The sequence below is a fragment of the Sciurus vulgaris genome (genome assembly GCF_902686455.1).
Source record: "Sciurus vulgaris genome assembly, chromosome: 2".
Classification (NCBI taxonomy): Eukaryota; Metazoa; Chordata; class Mammalia; order Rodentia; family Sciuridae; genus Sciurus; species Sciurus vulgaris.
The window spans coordinates 105,295,828-105,315,850 of NC_136462.1; the positions used below are offsets into that span (position 1 = coordinate 105,295,828).

Genomic DNA, 20,023 nt, shown 5'->3' on the forward strand with positions numbered 1-20,023 from the left:
AAATAACTACAAAGAATTTTGTAGTTCGAAGTGCTCTGCAAGCTGTCATTGTGAACTGTCGTCAAGTAGACTTGTCTCCCAGCCTGCTTCAAGGCCTTAAAATTGTTTTTACCAAAATCTCAGTTCTAAGGCAGCAGTTTGGTCAGCCAATTTGGAACCTTACATCCTTATAGTTCTTATTTATTACTTAACAGGCATATGAGAGTGCCATTCTTGTTTTGTAATGATACAGTAGAAGATAAGTTAGTGTAAGTTGAATGTAGTAAGGGAAAAAAAAGAATGTAAGATTTAGAATCAGAAAACCTAGGTTTAAATCTTATCTCTGCTTTGATTCTGTCATATGAGAAATATGATTAGCAATTTCTACTTCTATATACATTGTTGATCTATGAAGGTTAAATTTTGTGTGCTTGTGAAAGAGAAATTCATATTTCTTAATTCATACATCCCACATACTAAAAGGTCTGATGCATGCCTAATATTTCCAAGAGACCTGCAACTTTGAGAGCCACTGGTCTGATGTCAGTGCCACTGCTAAACTTGAGGAAAAAACTATTTTGAGCATTTCGAAACTATAGCTAATCATAGGCATTAACTCATATTTTTCTCCTCTTAACAAAGGTATTACTACTAGTTAGAATTAATGGTAACCTCTGTTTATATAATTTTCCTGTTTTGCAGAGGTGAATCTTAATAGTTTTTGCCAAGGTTGATATGCACTTACACCAAATTTAACTCTCATATTTAAAAAATTATTTTAAGCCTAGGTACATACCACTCTAATTGAACAATTGGTACCGCTTCCTGAGAACTGAACCAAACAAAATATACTCATGTTTATTCCTTTAAACCACAATTCATCTTGGAGTATTATTGTATTATTTAATTATATTAATATTTATTATGTATTATTTTTTCAAGGCTGTGTATCCAGCAAGTAGTAAACCTAAACCCATGTTTGAGATTTTTAACTGATATGACAAACTGCAGCTCAGAATTCAAAAAATTCCTTGTCTATGCCCATAACTCCTTCCATTTTAATTTCTTTGATTGAGGAAAGCTTGGGAATTTGTATGTTTATCAAGTATTCCCAGAAATTCTAATTCATATGGACTGGATTTTATGCATTGAGAAACTCAACTTCTCTGTATGTACCAAATCTAAGGATATATGGAATATAAAAACAAAAGAAACTATACACTGTCTGTTTGAGAACTATTTATAAACATTTTGGAGATCAGCAGGCCTATGGAAATTAGAACAAGGTTATTGGAGTGTATGATGGGCAATAACAATACATATTGCTGTATACAAGATTTAAAGATATTCAAGTCAAGAATGATTCATTTTTGAAAAATTCACAGAAGCAATGCATGACCCCAGAGAAGAAGCCCCAAAATTCAGCAGAGCAGAGAGAAGATTGTACTACAGCAAGGACAAACAGCATCAGTGAAGACAGGAGGGCTCTTAAAACAAGAAAAAGAATTCATCACTGTGAAAAGAACAATGACTTAGCTATTTATTATTGTTACTTAGCTCTGACTGCTGCAATTGCTGGGAGAAATTTTGATGGATGACACCAGCTGATTTTGTGCTTGAGTAAGTAAGCTCAGGAAATCGAAGAGTTAAAAAAAGGTCTATTACTTCCATTCCAAGAAAAACCTGTATTCCAAACAGTATTAATTATTATGGATCAGAGACAGAAAAAATACACTTAACTAATTGGCTGCCATTTTGTCTTATCTATTCACAAGGACAAAAATCCAAGGAAATATAAATTAGTGACTATAAAATTATATCCACATACCACCTCAAAGCCATTTTTCTTCAACAAAATCCCCCAAGAAACATTAACTTTGCTATTAATGTACGTAAATGCAGCTGACATACTGCAAAATTCAGGCTAATTTAATAATGCCTAATGGGCCTTACTTCATGTTAGGATGATGTAATAATACGTTGCTAAATGAGTCTCCTCATATTACCTTCACAGCAATCTTATAACTGATGGGCCATTAAAAGGAAACTGGTATAGCAATGTTACCGGAAACATTGAAGGATCATTCTGCAATTGAATTTTTTTTTTTTTTATTGATTCAGCACAGACCATAGAAGCCATCGTCTTTATTAAAAATAGTTATTTAGTTTTAAAACTGCTATAGTTAAGTGAAAAAACCCTTTTATCATTACAAAAGTTTTCATTGATGCCTTAAGTATTTTTTCAAGTAGTTTGAACATTTTTTCAACCTAGAAGATGACAGAGTCTGGTTTGTCTTCAGAAAGTTGAAAGTTTTATCTGAGTTAAAATAGTATAATGTTGAAAAAATGACCACTTTAAAATTTAGCTGTTCTTTGAAAATGCACTCATATCATTTGCTTCTTTCTCATCTCTTCCATTATCTCATGATGAGTCAGTAAATATATCAGGAAAACAAAAATGATAAATGTGTAAACACCTAATAAACTTCAAAATATATAAAGGAAAATTTGATAGCATTGAAGAGAGAAATAAACATTCATAATCATATTTGAAGATTTGAATACCCCTTTCACAGCAATTGACAGAATAACTAGCCAAAAACCTTACTAAACACAGAACTAAGTGAACTATCAACATCCTTGACCATTGACAAGTTATAGAACTCCACATTTGACAACTGAAGAATATCAGTTTCTTTCAAGGGCACATGTTACATTCAACTGTTTTGAACCATATGCTAGTCCATAAAATTATTGTCAATAAGGTATATAGAAAAATACCAAGTATTTGAAAATTAAGCAACATATGTCTAAATAATCTATCATTTTAAAAAAGAAATCACAGGGGCTGGGGATATAACTCAGTTGGTAGAATGCTTGCCTTGCATGCATAAGGTCCTGGGTTCAATCCCCGGCACCACTTAAAAAAAATTAAAGAAAAATGAATAAAAGAAATCACAAGGGGCCAGGTATGGTGGCACATGCCTGTAATCCAGTGACTCAAGAGACTGAGGAGGGAGGATTGCAAGTTCAGAGCCAGCCTGAACAACGTAGTGAGACCCTGTCTCCAAAAAAATAAAATAAAATAAAAAGGACTGGGTATGTTGCTCAGTGATTAAGCACCCCTGGGTTCTATCCCTGGTAAGCCATCACCCCGCCCCCCCCCCCCAAAAAAAAAAAGAAAGAGAAATCACAAGGGAATTTAGAAAGTATTTCAAACCGAATGATGATAAAAAATACAACGTAACAAAATCTTTTGGTATAGCTCAAGCAGTGCCTAGAGGAAAAGTGTAACTTTAAATGCTTATTTAGAAAGATCTATAATGAATGACCTGAGATTCTTCTCTAAGAAACTAGAAAAGCACAAAGTAGTAGAAGCAAGTACTGACATAAAAGCAGAACTCTCTTAGTTAATATTTTCTGTTATTAATGGGAAAAACAAACAAAAACCCAAACTAAAAATTCTTTTATTTGAAAAAATGAAATTAATAAATCTTAGGCCCCTTAACACAGAGAAGGGAAGAAAGAGAGACTATAAATAACCAGTATCTAGGATAAAAGAGTATAGTTAATATAAGTGATGTGTACAGTAAGAAGAAAATAAGGAAATATTAGTAACAATTCAGTAAATTTAACAAAGTCCATGAAATGGCCAAATTCCTTGAGAAATATTTCCTGAAAGGAGACAAAATCTGAGTAGATGAACTAGTATTAATGAACATGAATTTTTTAAAAATATTTTTAGATGTCAGTGGACCTTTATTTTATTTATTTATATGTAGTGCTGAGAATTGAACCCAGTGCCTAACACATGCTAGGCAAGCACTCTACCTCTGAACCACAACCCCAGCCCCAGTGAACATGAATTTCTCTCAAAAACTTCCTACAGAGAAAGCTTGAGAGTCATATAGTTTCACTGGTAAATTATGTTTTAAATTCTTACTGGAGAAAAAAGTAACAACACTACCACTAATCGAACACAAACTGTTTTAGAAAATAGAAGAGGAAGAAGAGCAGCTCAGCTTATGTTTTTAGGTGAGTTACACACCCACATAGTTTGTACCAGAAATGAAAATTCAGTTTAATATTTGAAAATCAGTCTATTGAGTTCACTCTATTAACAGGTTCAAGGAGAAAAACAATATGATCATTTCCATAGACACAGAAAAGTTATTTGACAAAATTGAATACTCACAATAAAAACTTACAACAAAGAGGAGGCAGCTTCCACAATTTGATAAAAGACATGCATGTAAAACATATGGCTAATTGCATACTTATTAATGAAAGACTAAATGCTTTTCCCCTAATATCAAATCAAGGCAATAATTCCATTGTCCCCATTTTGACTTATATCCTGGCTACTGTAAGAAGATGAGAAGAAAAGGACGTAACCATTGAAAGGGAATAAGTTAAACTGAATTTGCAGCTGATATGTTGTGTGCATAGAAAGTCCTAAGGAATCATCAAGAAAACTTCTAGAGCTTACAAGTACTTTTTGGTATATCAAAAGATACAAAATCAATCAAAACATTATATGGGTTCAGTGTGTGTTCCTGTAATCCCAGCTGCCCAAGAAGCGGAGGCAGAAGGATTATGAGGTCAAGGCCAGCCAGGGTGATATAGTGAAGATGATCTCAAAAGACATATATATTGTATTTCTATACATTGGCAATGAAATAGCTTGAAAATGAAATTAACAAAACAGTATATTTATGGTAGTATCAATGGGCATCAAACACTGACATATAAATTTAACAAAAGATTTTAGCCAGGCACAGTGGCACATGTCTGTAACCCTGGCAAGTGGAAGACTGAAGCAGGAACATCAAAAGTTCGAGGTCAGCATCAGCAACCTAGCAAGGCCCTTAGCAACTTAATAAGACCTTGTCTCAAAATGAAAAATAAAAAGGCCTGAATATGTAACTTAGTGGTAAAGGAGTCCTGAGTTCAAATTCCTAGTACCTCCCCGCAAAATTTTAAGATTTCAACTGCGAAAATATAAAACATTACTGAGATAAAATAAACCTAAAAACCATCATTTAACTCTTAGTGCTTCCTAACTTCAGTTATAGATTTAGTGTAGTCCCAGTCTGAATTCCAGCAGGCTTTTTATAGATACTAACAAGATTATTTAAAAGTTCATTTTAAAATGCAAAAGATTAAGATGCCAAAATAATTTTGAAGAAGAAATGAGAATGAATTTACCTTACTTGACTTCATGGTTTACTACAAAGCAGCACTAATCAAGACAGTGTGATGATATTTATATAAAGATTACTAAATAACTCAAGGAACAAACTCAGAAATCCAGAAAGGAACCCACATATATATGGCAGACAGTGTTTGATAAAAGCACCATAGCAATTCAATGATAAAAGAAAAAACTCTTTAACATGTGGTACTGTAGCATGTATAGGAGAAAAAAGGGAACATTATACCATATAAAACATAAACTTGAAATGGATCATAACCTTACTTTGAGTGCTAGAATAATAAAGCTACTGGGAGGAAACCAGATGAATTTTTTTGCCACCTTGGTTTAAATATTTCTTTAAAAAGGCATAGAGAGCATGAAACATGAAAGGAAGATTGATGAATTGAATTGAATCAAAGTTTAAAACTTGTACTTATCATAAAACACCATGAAGAACATGAAGAAGGAGTGTGTGTGGGAATGCACATCTATAGTCCAGGCTGCTTGGGTGACTGAGACTGAGTGATCACTTGTGCCCAGGAGTTCAAGCCAGCTTGGACATCATAGCCTGAACCTTTTTTTTTTTTTTTAAAGGAGAAAATGAAAAGCCACAAACAAGGAGAAGATGTTTGCAATACTTATATCTAACAGATCTTGTATGTAGAATATATGATGGCCCCTGACAACTTAATATAAAAAGATAAGCAACCCAATTTTTTTAAAAATAGGTAAAACACTTGAGCAGATATTTCACCAAAAAAATTGTATAAAAATGGCCAGTCATCATGTGATAATGTTTTGCATTATTGTCAGTACATATAAATTCAAACTATAATGGCATACCACTACACACCCACCAGAATAACTAAATTATAAAAGTCTGGGAATATCAAATGTTGGCAAAGATGGAGCAACCTGAGTTACTCTTTTACATTGCTAATGGGTCTGTAAAATGACACAATGACATTAGAGAACTGTTGGTAGTTTTGCTTCATGACTTAGCAATTTAGCTTCTGAGTATTTATCCAAAAGAAATGAAAACTTGTGCACAAAAAGCTTTTATCAAGAATGTTCATAGGAACTTTAAACATGTTATTTTAAAATTGGAAACAACCGAGCTGTTCATTAACAGATTGGATGATCTCTCATTCATACAATGAATGCTACTCAACAGCAGAAGAAATGGAATGATCTAATGATACATGCAGCACATTAATGTGCCAAGATCTCAAAAATACATACTGTAGGATTCCATTTAACTTCTATAAAAGGTGAAGTTATCCTATGTTGATAAAAATCCAGTCAATGGTTACCACTGGGAAGAAGTTTCGGCTATAAAAAAACTTAAAGAAGCATTTTGGAATGATAGGAGTGTTTTGTGTCTTAATATGTGTTCATCAAAACTGACTGAGTAAATTCATCTAAGATATGAATATTTTATTGGATATAAACAGTTTTAAAAATTAAAAACATGGCATTTACAATCTTGACATACTTAGGAATAAATTTTAAAAGATATGTGAAACCTTGACACTGGAGACTACTAACCAGGGCTTGGAGAAATTTTTAAAGGCCTCAGCAAATGCATAGATATATCATGTTCATGCATTAAAAGACAGTATTCTTAAGATATCAGTTCTTTCCAAAATAATCTGAGGATTTAAATGCAAACCCAGTTATAATCCCAATGGGATTTTCTTTCTGTAGGAATTAAGCTTATTCTAAAATTTCTTTGGATATACAAAGAAACTAGAATACCCAAATCAGTCTTGAGAAGCAAAGAACACAGTATGGCCAGGTGAAGCAGCGCATGCCTGTAATCCCAGCACCTCAGAAGGCTGAGGCAGGAAGGTCACAAGTTCAAAACCAGCCTCGGCAATTAAGGAGGCTCTAAGCAACTCACTGAGACCCTGTCTCTAATAAAGTACAAAAAAGGGCTGGGGATGTGACTCAGTGCTTGAGTACTCCTGAGTTCAATCCCCATATGAAGAAACCAAGGAAGAAAAAAAAAAAAAAAAAAGAAGGAGCAAAGTGGGAGGATTTATACTACCTAACTACAAGACTTAGTAGAAAGCTACAATAATTAAGCAATATGATACTGAATTATCCAAACTAAGATATTCATTAAGATGTCAACAAAATAAAGCCCAGAAATATATCAGTTCTTATGGGTTTATATGATTTTTGGTAGTATTGCCAAAGCATACTAATGGAACAGGAAAGATTTTTTGAACAAAAGATACAGTAATAAATGGAAATCCATATGGACAAATGTGAACATGAAGCCTTCTTTCACACTAAGCACAATTATTCAAGATGGATCCAAAACCTAAATGTAAAAGCTAAAACTCCAGAGCTTTAAGAAGTAAACATAGCTGGGTGCTATGACACATGCCTATAATCCCAGCAGCTCCAGTGGCTGAGGCAGGAGGATCACAAGCCTCAATAACTTAGCAAAGACCCTAGGTAACTTAGTGAGACCCAGTCTCAAAATAAAAAACAAAAAGAACTGGGGATGTGGCTCATTGGTTAAGTGATCCTGGGTTCAATCCCTGGTACAAAAAGGAAAAAAAAAAAAGTGAAGGCATCTGCTTATCAGAAGACATGAATAAATAAATAACAGAAAAGCCACAGTCTAAGAGTCAATATTTTCAAAATATATATCTGACAAAAGGGTATCCAGGATATATAAAAACTCTAAGCTGGGTCATGGTGGCACATGCCTGTAATCCCAGCAATTCAGAAGGCTGAGGCAGGAGGATCATGGAGTTTGAGGCCAACCTCAAGGCCCTGTGCAACTTAGCAGGGCCCTGTCTCAAAAAACAAAAAAGGGCTTTGGATGTTGCTCAATGGTAAAGCACCCCTGAGTTCAGTCCCTAGTATCAAAAAACAATAACTCTGTATGGTTACCCAAGGTAGTGGAATGTTTATGTGCAGTGAACTGACAAGTTTGCAATGCCTTTCTAGACTTGTATTCTGTGGTAATTTCAAGAACAGTGTTATTTCTGCTTGGTTACATGATTAAAAGCTGTTGTATAAAAAGATTGCTGTGGTGTAGCATCCTTTTTCTTTTTCCCTCTCTGTTTCTCTCTCTCTCTGATTACTGTCAGTAATCTATAATTTACAGAGTTATAAAAGCTGTCATGGAATGATAGTCAGATAGCCTAGATAGGAGTACCATGGACCAGGGGTCAGCCCAGCCAAGTGACTGCCAGTCAAGTCTCCCCCTCCCACGCACCTTTCTAAGAGGGACATAGCTGTATCCATTCATTTACATATTGGCTAGACCCTCTTTCTTGTTAGTGTCAGAATTGCTTAGTTGCAATAGAGACAGTCCAGTCTGCAAAGCTCAAATACTGTGTATATCTGGCTCTTTAAAGAACCAGCCCTACTCAAGTAATGCATAATTTTCCATCAATGACTAATTTTTTCCTACACAGGTATATGTTTCAGCCAATTAATATAATCAGAGGCTCTCATGTGACCAATCCTACCATGACCTGCTATATCCCCAAAGAGGATTAATCAAAGATAATTGTTTTAAAAAGCAGTTTGGATGTTACTTACTGTAACAAACCTAATAGTTGTACCTTTTGGACTGAATTCTTAGAAACAATATTTAGAATAAGAAAGTTAAATGCTTTCTGAGCAAATATATTTCAAAACAGATATAAGTGAACCAAAATTTGTTTAGAGAACTTGGCAAATTGTAAAATAACTTGCAACTTTATGTGTAGTGAGCGGCTCAAGAATTTAGGGGTGTTTAGTTTTAAGAAGTTAGGACAATATTAATGAGAAATATTTTTGAAGTATAATTTGGCTTTTTCTTTAACTTTTAAGGTTCAAATGTTGGACAGTGAATAGAAGATAACCATCCCGACATTACAACTTAATATAAGAAAGAATGTTCTCATGGTGAAGCAGTAGAGAGGATGGAGTTTTCAAACTTAGTGGAAAGTTACTACTCTCTCAGGATGCAATCAGAGGCTAGACATCCCCTTTATGGAGATTTGTATAATAAAGGGATTAAAGCACCTGTTGTTTAAAAAAAAAAAAAAGACCTCAAAATGTTCTTCAGTTCTCCGAGCTCTCTAGTGACAAGTAAAAGGCTTTCCAAGTGGTATTGATGACACATTTCAGGCTGATCACTAGAAATTACTATTGATACTAAACTATAAATGTGTTTTGATTTTTACTCCAATAATACCCAGCAGACTAAATGCCTGGCAAAGAGCAAATGGTTAAATTGATACAGTGATTAGGATTGCAGGTCCATTAGAGAGGTTAATAATGAGGATAATACATAATGACTAGCATATATCAGACACTTAACCTTACAAACATTATTTCATCTGGCCCCTGCAACACTCTATGAAAGAAGCAGTGTTATTGTTGCTGCTGCTGCTGCTGCTATAGCTACTATAGCTATTATTATTGCTTTATCTGATAGCCAAGGAACCTGAAGCTTCAAGGAGCTATATAATTTACCCAAGATTATGTAGCTGGTAAATGTCAGAAGGACAGGAGAATTGAAGTAGTGATGAGAGAATGATTGAAGTAATAGAGTCTATGGTCTAGGTTTCAAAAGAAGAAAATGAAGATGTGATTGAACTTTGGGACTAGAGTAAAGGTCAGGATATTACATGTCATGAGGTGAAAGAACAAGTGCAGTAAGTAATAAGAGAGTGATGGCACTGAAAGAGTAGGAGGTTATGTCAAACAGAATATATTGGACCTGAAAATCTCAGAAGTCAAGTGGTTTCCAGTGCTGACAACATCTCCTGTAGGGAGTAGATTACGGGGCTGGTGATTGGAGGGGTTGTTGGGTCGATGTTGAAGCCATCCAAGAGATGATTCTCTTGAGGAAGCAGGTAAAAGAGTCATATGCAGTGCTGGTGCACAGTAGCCATTCAGAAAATGTTTGAAGCTGAACCATGTTATCTAATTGTCTGGGGTTTGTAGGTTTGTTGGTACATAGGTAAAACAAATTTTGTGGGAGGAAAATCAGATAATAGGCAATTGGAATTTCCTGCTTCTGTTAAATGTCAGAGAAAGTTTAATTTTTGCAAGGGCTATTTGGCAGGGAAAAAAATTCACCCATTGTTTGTTTCTATTCTCTTCATAAAAATTGATAATTATATTTCTGGTGATACTTAGTGCTATTTGGGAGCGTTGTTTCAGAAAATCAGTTTTATTCTTTTGCAAAATTATTTCAAGATAAAAGAGTCTATTAAGTAATTGGTAGAGATTAGATACCATCTCCAATAAACAAGAGTGATTATATAGGGATATTACATAGTGAGAGATTATCTTGCAGTTTTGAAGGGTGTAACAAGCTGGAAAGTGGCAAAATAAGTGGAGCAGGAGCATGAGAATATTGTCAGATGTTGACAATATATCGTGCTGTTTTTTTCTTTTATGTATAAATATATGCCTATATGGAATTTTCCAAAATTAATTCAGTATTTTGAAGATGTCCAGTTGTAATGGTTTAGTTCATAAAGTATCACATGCTTAACTAAACTAATGCTGTATTGCGTTGTGTATTACTCTAGGTATACATATGGAAAAGGAATTGGGAAGAAGGGTACTTATTTACCACATGTGAAGGCTAGTATTAAAGAGAAAGGGAGTAGCTTCAAAGTATTAAAACTCTTCTATACGTCTTAGGTCTACCTACCACAAAAGCAAAAGAAAAATGGCATTCTTTGTCTTTTATACTTCTAATATTAGCACCCCTGTACTTATAGCTCTGGTTCCTTTGTATTCATTGAAGGAAAGGCTCAAAGGCATATTGGTTGCACTGTAGGAAAACGTTCAGAAGGCCCTTTTTTTAACAGGAAGTTTTTAAATTCAGGCATTCAAGAAAAACTGCTCACTTTGGAGAAGAAATGGTTAAAGTGTGCTCACTACCAATACCCTTAGTGTCTGTAAGAAATGTATTATAACGTGTTCAGAAGAAGACTCATTGAAACCTGTAAATCCTGCAGTAATTTTATTGCATGTTTATAATTGTTTAAATATCAGATACATTAAAATGGCTTTTATCTGGTCTTCATATTTCTTTTATTTCCAAGAAGTATTTCTGTCTTGATTTATATCCCAGATCTCTCTACCTTGATATCTTTTCATTGGCTGATACAGGATTTGGGGGGAAAGCTGAAAAAAAAAATTAGTGAAAAAGAAATATTAACATAGTAAAATTTCCCTTTGCTGCTGATAATTATAGAAGAAAGAAACTACTGGATTATCATGTTTTAGTAACCTAATAGTACATAGGTATTTTATTTTATTTTTTAAGCCAGAAAGATTGGACAGATTGCATAGGTAGGGTGCATGTGATTGATGACTGTCATTATCTTCTCAAACCTGTATGACACTGTAAGCATAGACAGTGATAATTAAATTTTCAAGAAACTGTGTTGAGATTATAAGATTTGGGATTTGTAAAAGAATCAGCATGACAGTTGGCTAGTAGTGGCTGGTATGTTTTTATTGACCCAGGAAAGGATTAGAAACATCTTAGGTTTTCTTTTACTGTTTCCCTGTACTGTCTCCCCAACCCCCACCCCTGAATTAATATATTGTCCAAAGTGTTGGTAATGACTTGGAACTATTCAGGTTGCACAAAGCATTTAATGAAATCTTGTCTTAGACAAAACACTAGAGAGGATCATAATTAATGTCTCATTTTCTGCCAGTTGCTATTGATTACTCATTCAAGATCCCTTTGTTCTCAGAATGATAACAACTGTAGTTTGCATCACTATCTAATGAGATTCTCAGGATAGAATTCTTTAACAGCATGCTGATAATTGCTAACATATCCCTGAAATTTCAATGTAAATGAATTAGCATCATAATACAATTATTTCACAAATGTCAGTGTTTTCCAAATTTTAAATTTATTAGTCTTTTTTAATCATTTGTCGAAAATTAACAGAAGGTTCATATATTATTGAAGCTCAACATGTATTGTTTGCCCTGAGTTTCTCTCACCCTCTGAAATTTTGATTTCATTGTGACTTGAGATGAGAGACTTCTTTGTCAATCTTCAGTTCTCCTATCACAATCTCCAAAACTTCAAATGGATTTACAGCTAAACCATGCCGTAATTTTTGTTTTAATTTAAAGAATTGCAAATAAACCCTGGCTCACCTCTATAATTCCAGCTACTCAGATGAGGCAGGAGGATTGCAAGTTCAAGATCAGCATGGCCTACTGAGTGAGGTCCTGTCTCAAAATAAAATAAAATTAAAAAGGGCTGAGTACACAGCTTAATGATAGATCAGCCCTAACTTCAATTCACAATACCAAAAAAAGAAAAATGCATATTAAAAATATATATATAAAGCTACCATACTGAGTTTTATCTAAGAATGAATTTGTCTCTTAAAACAAAATAAAACATGGTATTAGAACAAATAATTGAACTGAGAAATTTAACAGTACATGTATTCTATTTTAGCATGATTTTGTTTTATGCCTTTATCCCTTAAGTTTCAGCATACTCCCTCTTTAGAAAGATGACTGTTTTGAACAGCTGCTTGCCTGTATGTATTGAAACTGCATACCATTTCAGGAGTATAAAATAGGCATGAAATTAGGAAATTCTATAGATTGTACACAGCCAAGGTTCTAGGAGTCCATAATAAGTATTTAAATATTTTTGAGTTATGTGATATTAGAATTCTCAATCTTATTGAGAAAACAAATTAATGTTACTTCAAATTTTTAATCATTAAATGGTGCTATAATTTTTGACATAAGGTTAATTGTCCTTATTTAATCTGAAGTTATGAATGGATATCAAAGTATTTTTAGTATATGTTTGAACTAGTCCATTTAATAATAAAAGCAGTTCTAAGAAGCAAGCCTGTTTGTCAAGACTACTGACATTTTCTCTTTTAAGGATAAAGAATATACAAATTATTATAATGTGATTCCATACCCTTCTAGCTACTGAACAGTACCATTTAGAATATTCGTTTGCCTTCCTATAAAATCATAATTTAAAGTACCTTCCTATTTAATTAACAAGTTCATATTAATAAATGATGTTAGCCAAACCTACAATTTTATTCCTTTACTTTTTATCTAGACCTTCACAAGTTCACATTTGAACAGAGAAACCTTGAAAAAATATGTATCACATACATTATTAAAATTCCCTACAAAGAAATGTGGATTTTTATTTACTGGCTAGATCCTTGTCATATGTGATTCAAAGTGTTACTGAAGGTTTTACTGCAATTATATGGGCTAGTAATCTAGACTATAGTAGATAGCATTTCAGGATTAGGTATGTTTTTCAGAAATGAGATTCTAGATGACTATCCAAAATTATTTTCTAACACTGTGTTAAGAAATAAGTGCCATATCATTTCAGAATACTAATTCTATCTTGAATAAGATACTTTGTCAAAGTAAACTGATTTGCCTAGTTTTGTGTCCTTCTGAGATATTTGTATTCTTTCTGCCTAAGATACCTCCAGGACAAGATCAGTGGTAATCAGTAGTGCTTCTCATTTGTTTTAGACAGACAGAAAAATCAATACGAGCTGATATCTAATTTTATTGTAGGAAAAGAAAAATATAATAATTTGTTACCTATACTTTGAATTACCTAAGTGTTTAAAGAATCAAAGAAAGGAAAAGTATTTAATTTTGTTACTGATAGAATAATAAAATGTAAGGCTTTTATAATTTACTCTTGATTTCTTTGCCATATTTTCTATTGGCTTATTAGATGATATTTCATAGACTGTCAAGTCCTTATAGAGAAAACCATGTTCTAAACTTCTTTTTTTTTCTTACAGTGCTGAACTGTTCATTTTAGTGAACAGGATAAAATATGATCTTAAATTCTTAAAAAGAAACAACTTCTACATTTACTTTGCCTAACCCTGTGGATCATGATATAGTTTAAACAGGGGGCAACAGTTAATGTTGCCATTAGAACAGCTGAGTGAAATGCAGCCTCTGTATGTATTTTGGCATTAATGTTCATGATGGAACAAGAAAACAGCATTTCTTGTCCATATTTGTCTCTAGTGAAGAGAAAAGTTTATCAACACTAAAATTAGTAACAAGTAGGCATTTTCCCCTAAGAAGTTTATTTTCCTTTTTCTTCCTGTACTATATTCACATATGCAAAATATAACATTTTGTATTCTGTAGGTAACTTAGCTTTAGAATTGTTACCCACAAATACATAATATAAATCACCTTTTTTTCAAGTTAACAATTGTATAAATTAGATTCCTGGACTGCTATGAATCTTGTTGTGTTGAGAAAAAGACTTTCTGAACAGTCTTGGGTATGACTGCTATAAACATTTACCAAGATGGTACATTTGAAAATGCACTGATGAATTTTCAATATTATTATTTTCTCCCAAGTTTTTATTTTGAAAAAATTTTACTAAAATTTTGTTGCACAGGTGTAACAAAAGGTGGAAGAAGAGTATAATGAACGTCCATGAACCTCTTAATCAAGATTCATCAGTTAACATTTCACATTTGTGTACACGTTCCTTTTTTCACCCTATGTGCATATGTTTGTGTACTGTGACTTCACACACACAAATGTATATCCATACCTCTGCTGAATGATTTAAGTTGACATTTTCCTATTCTTGATCTCAATTGATGTAGCTTGCATCTGTCACATACCTCTTTGCCTTTAGCCTCTAATGTCAGTCCTCTCTAGAGGTCTGTCACCTTTGCCTCTATTCTGCCTAATTCCAACATCCTGTGTTAATCATAGTCATTGGGAGTTGTAACCCAACAAGCTTGGATTGGGGGCAGAAAAGTTCTCCTGAAACCTCAGGTCACATACTTAGGAAAAAGATTTGTCCCTAGGAAATGGAAAATAAAAATCTCTCTTATCTTCCTTCTTGTGATATTTAGAATGTGATGATTCATAGGAAAAATTTAAAATATGAAACAGTTTTCGTATTAACTAAGCCAATAACCATTCTATATACTCGTATTTTTAAACAACTCTGGGAACTATTTATAATGTAGACATTTAAAGAAGAGGCTCATTGATGTTAGATAATTTGTTCAGGATCACTAGATCACCAGTCAGGATGTGAACATAGAGTAACTGATTCAAATACCTAAACTATGTTTCAAGAATTTTCAAAAACAAACCCACTTTGACTTGCAGACTGTGATTTTTTGCCCCTAATATAAATCATTATCTTATATACTTGTAAGAATTTTTTAGGAAAGGGGCATAAGGAACATACAGATGTCCTTCTCTCCTGTATCTGTTTATGTGTGTACAATGACCAGCTTTATGTGTCTTCCATGTGAGAAAATGCAGATGAAGTAATAAATACAGCAGGTACTTCAAAACCTTATCAGTGAAAGTCAGTTTGGAACTGGGCTCAGTGGCGCACACCTGTAATCCCCACAATTTGGGAGGCTGAGGCGGGAGGATCTCAAGTTCAAAGCCAGCCTCGGCAAAAGCAAAGCACTAAGCAACTCACTTGAGACCCTGTTTCTAAATAAAATGCAAAACAGGGCTGGAGATGTGGCTCAGAGTTTAATCCCAGGTACAAAAAAAAAAGAAAGAAAAAGAAAACAAGCCAACATGTGCAGTGGCAGCATCTCAGCCTGGGCAAACACACTGAGACCCTATTAAAAAGAAGCAGCAGCACACTTTCAAATCAGTATCCTGACTTTACAACTTAAGAAAGTAAAAAGAAAATAAAATTAGAATAGAAATAAACAAAATGAGGAGTAGAAGACAGTAGAGAATCATCAAAATCTAAAGGTGGTTCTTTGAAAAAATCTAGAAAATTGACAAATTTTTAGCTAAACAGACTAAGAAAAAAAAATAGAATGCTAAAATTGTAAATGAAAATGGTTGATATTACTACTAATTTTACAGAAATAAAAAGGATTATAAGCAAATGCCATTAGCAATTGTATGCCAACAATTTCAGAACCTAGATAAAATGGATAAATTCCTAAAAGCACATATGCTGTCAAGAATCACTTAAGGGCTGGAGTTGTAGCTCAGTGGTAGAGAACTTGCCTAGCATGTGTGAGGCACTGGGTTCGAGTCTCAGCACCACATAAAAATTAAATAAAGGTATTGTGTCTATCTACAACTAAAAAAAAATTATTTAAAAATCATTCAAGAAGAAATAAAAAAATCTAAACAGAGCAAAAACAGAGATAAAATTGGTAATAAAAATCCAGTAAAGTCCAGAGCCAAATGACTTTACTTACTGAATCCTACCAGTAATTTATTTTTTAAATTTTTTTCCTGCCAGTAATTTAAAGAATATCCACATTCCTTCTCAGACACTTCCCAATTTATTTTCTGAGAGCAGTATTATATTGATAACAAAGCCAGATAATGATACCACAGGAAAAAGGAAATTGCAGACAATTATCCTTTTTTAATGTTGATGTAAAAATCTTTTATAAAATACTAGCAAACAGAAAACAGCAGCATGTTAAAAGGAGTCTATGTCACAAACAAGGGAGTTATCTTTCATGATAAAAACACATTAAACAAGCTAGGAATAGGAGGGAACTTCTTCAACTTGAGAAAAGTCATTATGAAACCCACAGCTAATCTCTAATGCAACAGTGTGAAAACCTTCCCCCTAGACAAGGTTAGCTGCTTTCACCACTTCTATTCAATATCTTACTAAAAGTTCTAGCCAGACTACATAGTCAAGAAAGAGAAATAAAAGATAGCCAGACTGTAAAAGAAATAAAACTATCCTTATTTGCAAATGATATGATTGTATATATAGAAATTCCTTAGGAATTTACAATAAGGCAGGGGTAGTTAACATGAATTTAGCAGTTTCTGGATATAAGATCAACACACAAAAATTAATTGAATCTTTATAAACTAGTAATAAATCAAAAGTAAAATCATGAAAATATCTGTTTACCCTAGCTAGCATCCAAATGAATGAAATACTTAGGAATAAATTTAAGCATGAGGTAAAAGATCCGAACACTGGAAACTACAAAGCATTGCCAAAAGAAAGAACACCAAAATAAATGGAAGCACATTAGCTATTAATTGACTGGAAAGTTTAATATTGTAAAATGAACTGGGCATGTGGTGTACACCTGTAATCCAACCACTTGGGGGAACTAAGGCAAAAAGGTCACACATTCAAGGCCAGACATGCAACCTGAATGCGAGACCTCTTCTCAACAAAGGCTGGGAATGTAGCTCAGTGGTAGAATTCCTTTTAATTCAATTCCCAGTACTGAATGTATGTATTAAAATGGCAGTATTTCCCAAAGCCATCTACTGGTTCAGTGCAATTTCTATCAGAATTCTAATGACTTCTTTTTGCAGAAATGAAAAAACTGATACTTACATTTATATGGAATTTCAAGATATCCCAAATTGCAAAACAGCATTGGAAAAGAAGAATGATGATGGAGTACTTTCCCTTCCCAATTTCAAAACTTATTGACAAAGCTACATAAGTCAAACAATGTGGCACTGGCATAAGGCAGATGTCAACCAATAGGGTAGAACTGAGTTTCAGACATAAATCCAAATGTCTATAGCCAATTAGTTTTCTAAAAGGATGCCACTGAATAGAGAAGCAGTATTCTCAAATGATACTGGACAACTGATCATCCACTTGTAAAAGAATGCAGTTATGCCCTTTGCTCACAACATAGGTAAAAGTTAAATCATATCAAAGACCCAAATATAGGGGTTAAAACTACAAAACTCCAGAAAAAACATAGGGCTATATTTTCATGATCTTAGATATGACAATGGATTCTTAAATAGGACATCACAAGAACCAGAAACAAGAAAGAATTTGTCATCATCAAAAATGGAAACTTTATCATAAAGGACATTATCAAGAAAGCGAAAAAAGAAAATTTGCAGAAGGAGAGAAAATATATGCAAATCCTGTATCTGATAATGATCTGGCATCTAGAACATATAAAGAAATCTTAAAATTCAGTCACCAAAAGACAACTCAACTTGTATGCAACGGGCAAGGGACTTAAAAAGACATTTTTTCAAAGAAGATATTCACATGACCATCAAGAATGTGAAAAGATGTTCAATATTGTTCATCATGAGAGTTGTACTTATCAAACCCACAATAAAATAATCCAGCTCTTAAGAATGACTATATTAAGAAAACAAGCAGGCAGAGTATAGTGCCACACTCCTGTAATCCCAGGGACTCAGGAGGGTGAGGTAGCAGTATCGAAAGTTTGAGGCTAACCTCAGCAACTTAGCCAGGCCCTAATTCTGCCAAACTAATCTCATTTACCTTCCAGTAGGGTCTCTGGGTTAGTAGTTTAGGGCTGCCAAATCTGAATTTCAGTGAAGCATTTGACAGAGTTTCATGAGGTCGCATAGCATATATAGAGTTCTCTCATCCACCTTGTGATCTTGATGGATTTCTTGTATCACACTTTTGATGCTTTGGCATTAGAAAAGTTAGCAAATTCATTGACTAGCAGACTTGAAATCTGAAAAAGATAGGAATGGATGATTATTACAGACCAAATAGTATAAGATGAATTTTATCAAAGATCAATGGTGTGTCTTGTACTGAAGACCAGAATGCACAAACTGAACAAATACAACATGGAGGAGCAAAAGAACAGCAGATGCAGCAAAATGAAGAGCCAGGAAGTAGGATCTTCTTAACCTCTCCATGTAAGCTAACACAAATGTGTTATTTGTACTGTTGTAAACTACTCCATACTCAACAGTCCCGATCTGGGCATTGTCCTCTTTGATTTTTATAAGAAACTTGGACAAACTGAAAATAAATCCACAGGATGGTGTCAGAAAAGAAGAGGAAAACACCAGAGCCCATGCCAGGAGATACAAGTGAAGAAAACAGGAGTGACTAGTCTTGAAAAGATTAGCACTCGTCAAAGAGCCAAAATGCCTATGTGTGTGTCAAAAAAGCACTCAAAGTCTGGATGACCACTTTTTAAAAATATTCTTGATGATTAAAGTGTGAAATCACATAGCCATTTACCTGTCTTTCAACCCTAAGATTAATTACATAATTACCAAAAAGCAGGCAACAAGAGGGAAGAGAAAAATGAAAATATAGGCTAAAATCAGTGATCTATTTGAATTGGAAATGTTCTTAGTGGGTACTTCCTAGTGATTCACAAGTAATGAAATGTTCAGATTTGGGTCACTATCAGCAGAAAGATAACTTGTTTCTTTTTCTTGTTTTATAGTCTAGTCTCCTGAGACAAGATCTAGGACTTGGGAGCCCAGCACAGCTGTCTTCTTCAGGAAAACCTGGAACACCGTACTACTCATTCTCTGCCACAAGTTCTAGGAGAAGACCACTCCATGACTCTGCAGCGCTTGGTGAGTGTATCACACAGCAAATCCAGTTCTACAAATGTTTCTCCCCACCTCACCCCCATTTAGTCTACCCCTAACTAAGCTTTTCATGAGAAGAAATTTTATTTCTTTTTTATCATGTTGCTGGTGGTCAGGGTTTATTTGACTACAGATGATACAGGTTGGGAATCCCTAATCCAAATATTTGCAATCCAAAATTGAAATTTTTTGAATGCCAATATGATACCACAAATGGAAAGTTCCATACCATCATGACCTATGTGATGGGTCACAGTCAAAATATAGGCACATTAAAAACATCATGTAAAATTACCCTCAGACTATGTATGTAAGGTGTATATGAAGCATACATGAATGTAGTGTTTAAATTTGGATCCTATCCCCAAGATACCTCATTTTGTACATGCAAATATTACAGAATCCAAAAAAATCTGAAATCCAAAACACTATGGTCAGAAGCATTTCAGATAAAGGAGACTCAGCCTG

The 20,023-nt window shown here is 33.9% G+C and overlaps 1 protein-coding gene and 1 long non-coding RNA gene across 18 annotated transcripts in view; one reads left to right on the plus strand and one right to left on the minus strand.

Moving 5' to 3' along the window:
• The window catches only part of TCF12 (transcription factor 12), a 345,689-nt gene that overhangs the window by 243,392 nt on the left and 82,274 nt on the right, over window positions 1-20,023 (plus strand). For all 17 annotated transcript variants that reach the window (XM_079125900.1, XM_079125889.1, XM_079125904.1 and 14 more), the window contains one exon: window positions 19,405-19,540. In XM_079125900.1, the coding sequence (XP_078982026.1) occupies window positions 19,405-19,540 (136 nt within the window). The remainder of the gene's footprint in view (window positions 1-19,404; window positions 19,541-20,023) is intronic.
• Window positions 1-20,023, minus strand: part of LOC306653090 — a 343,839-nt gene that overhangs the window by 190,510 nt on the left and 133,306 nt on the right. The gene's annotated exons all lie outside the window — the stretch shown is intronic.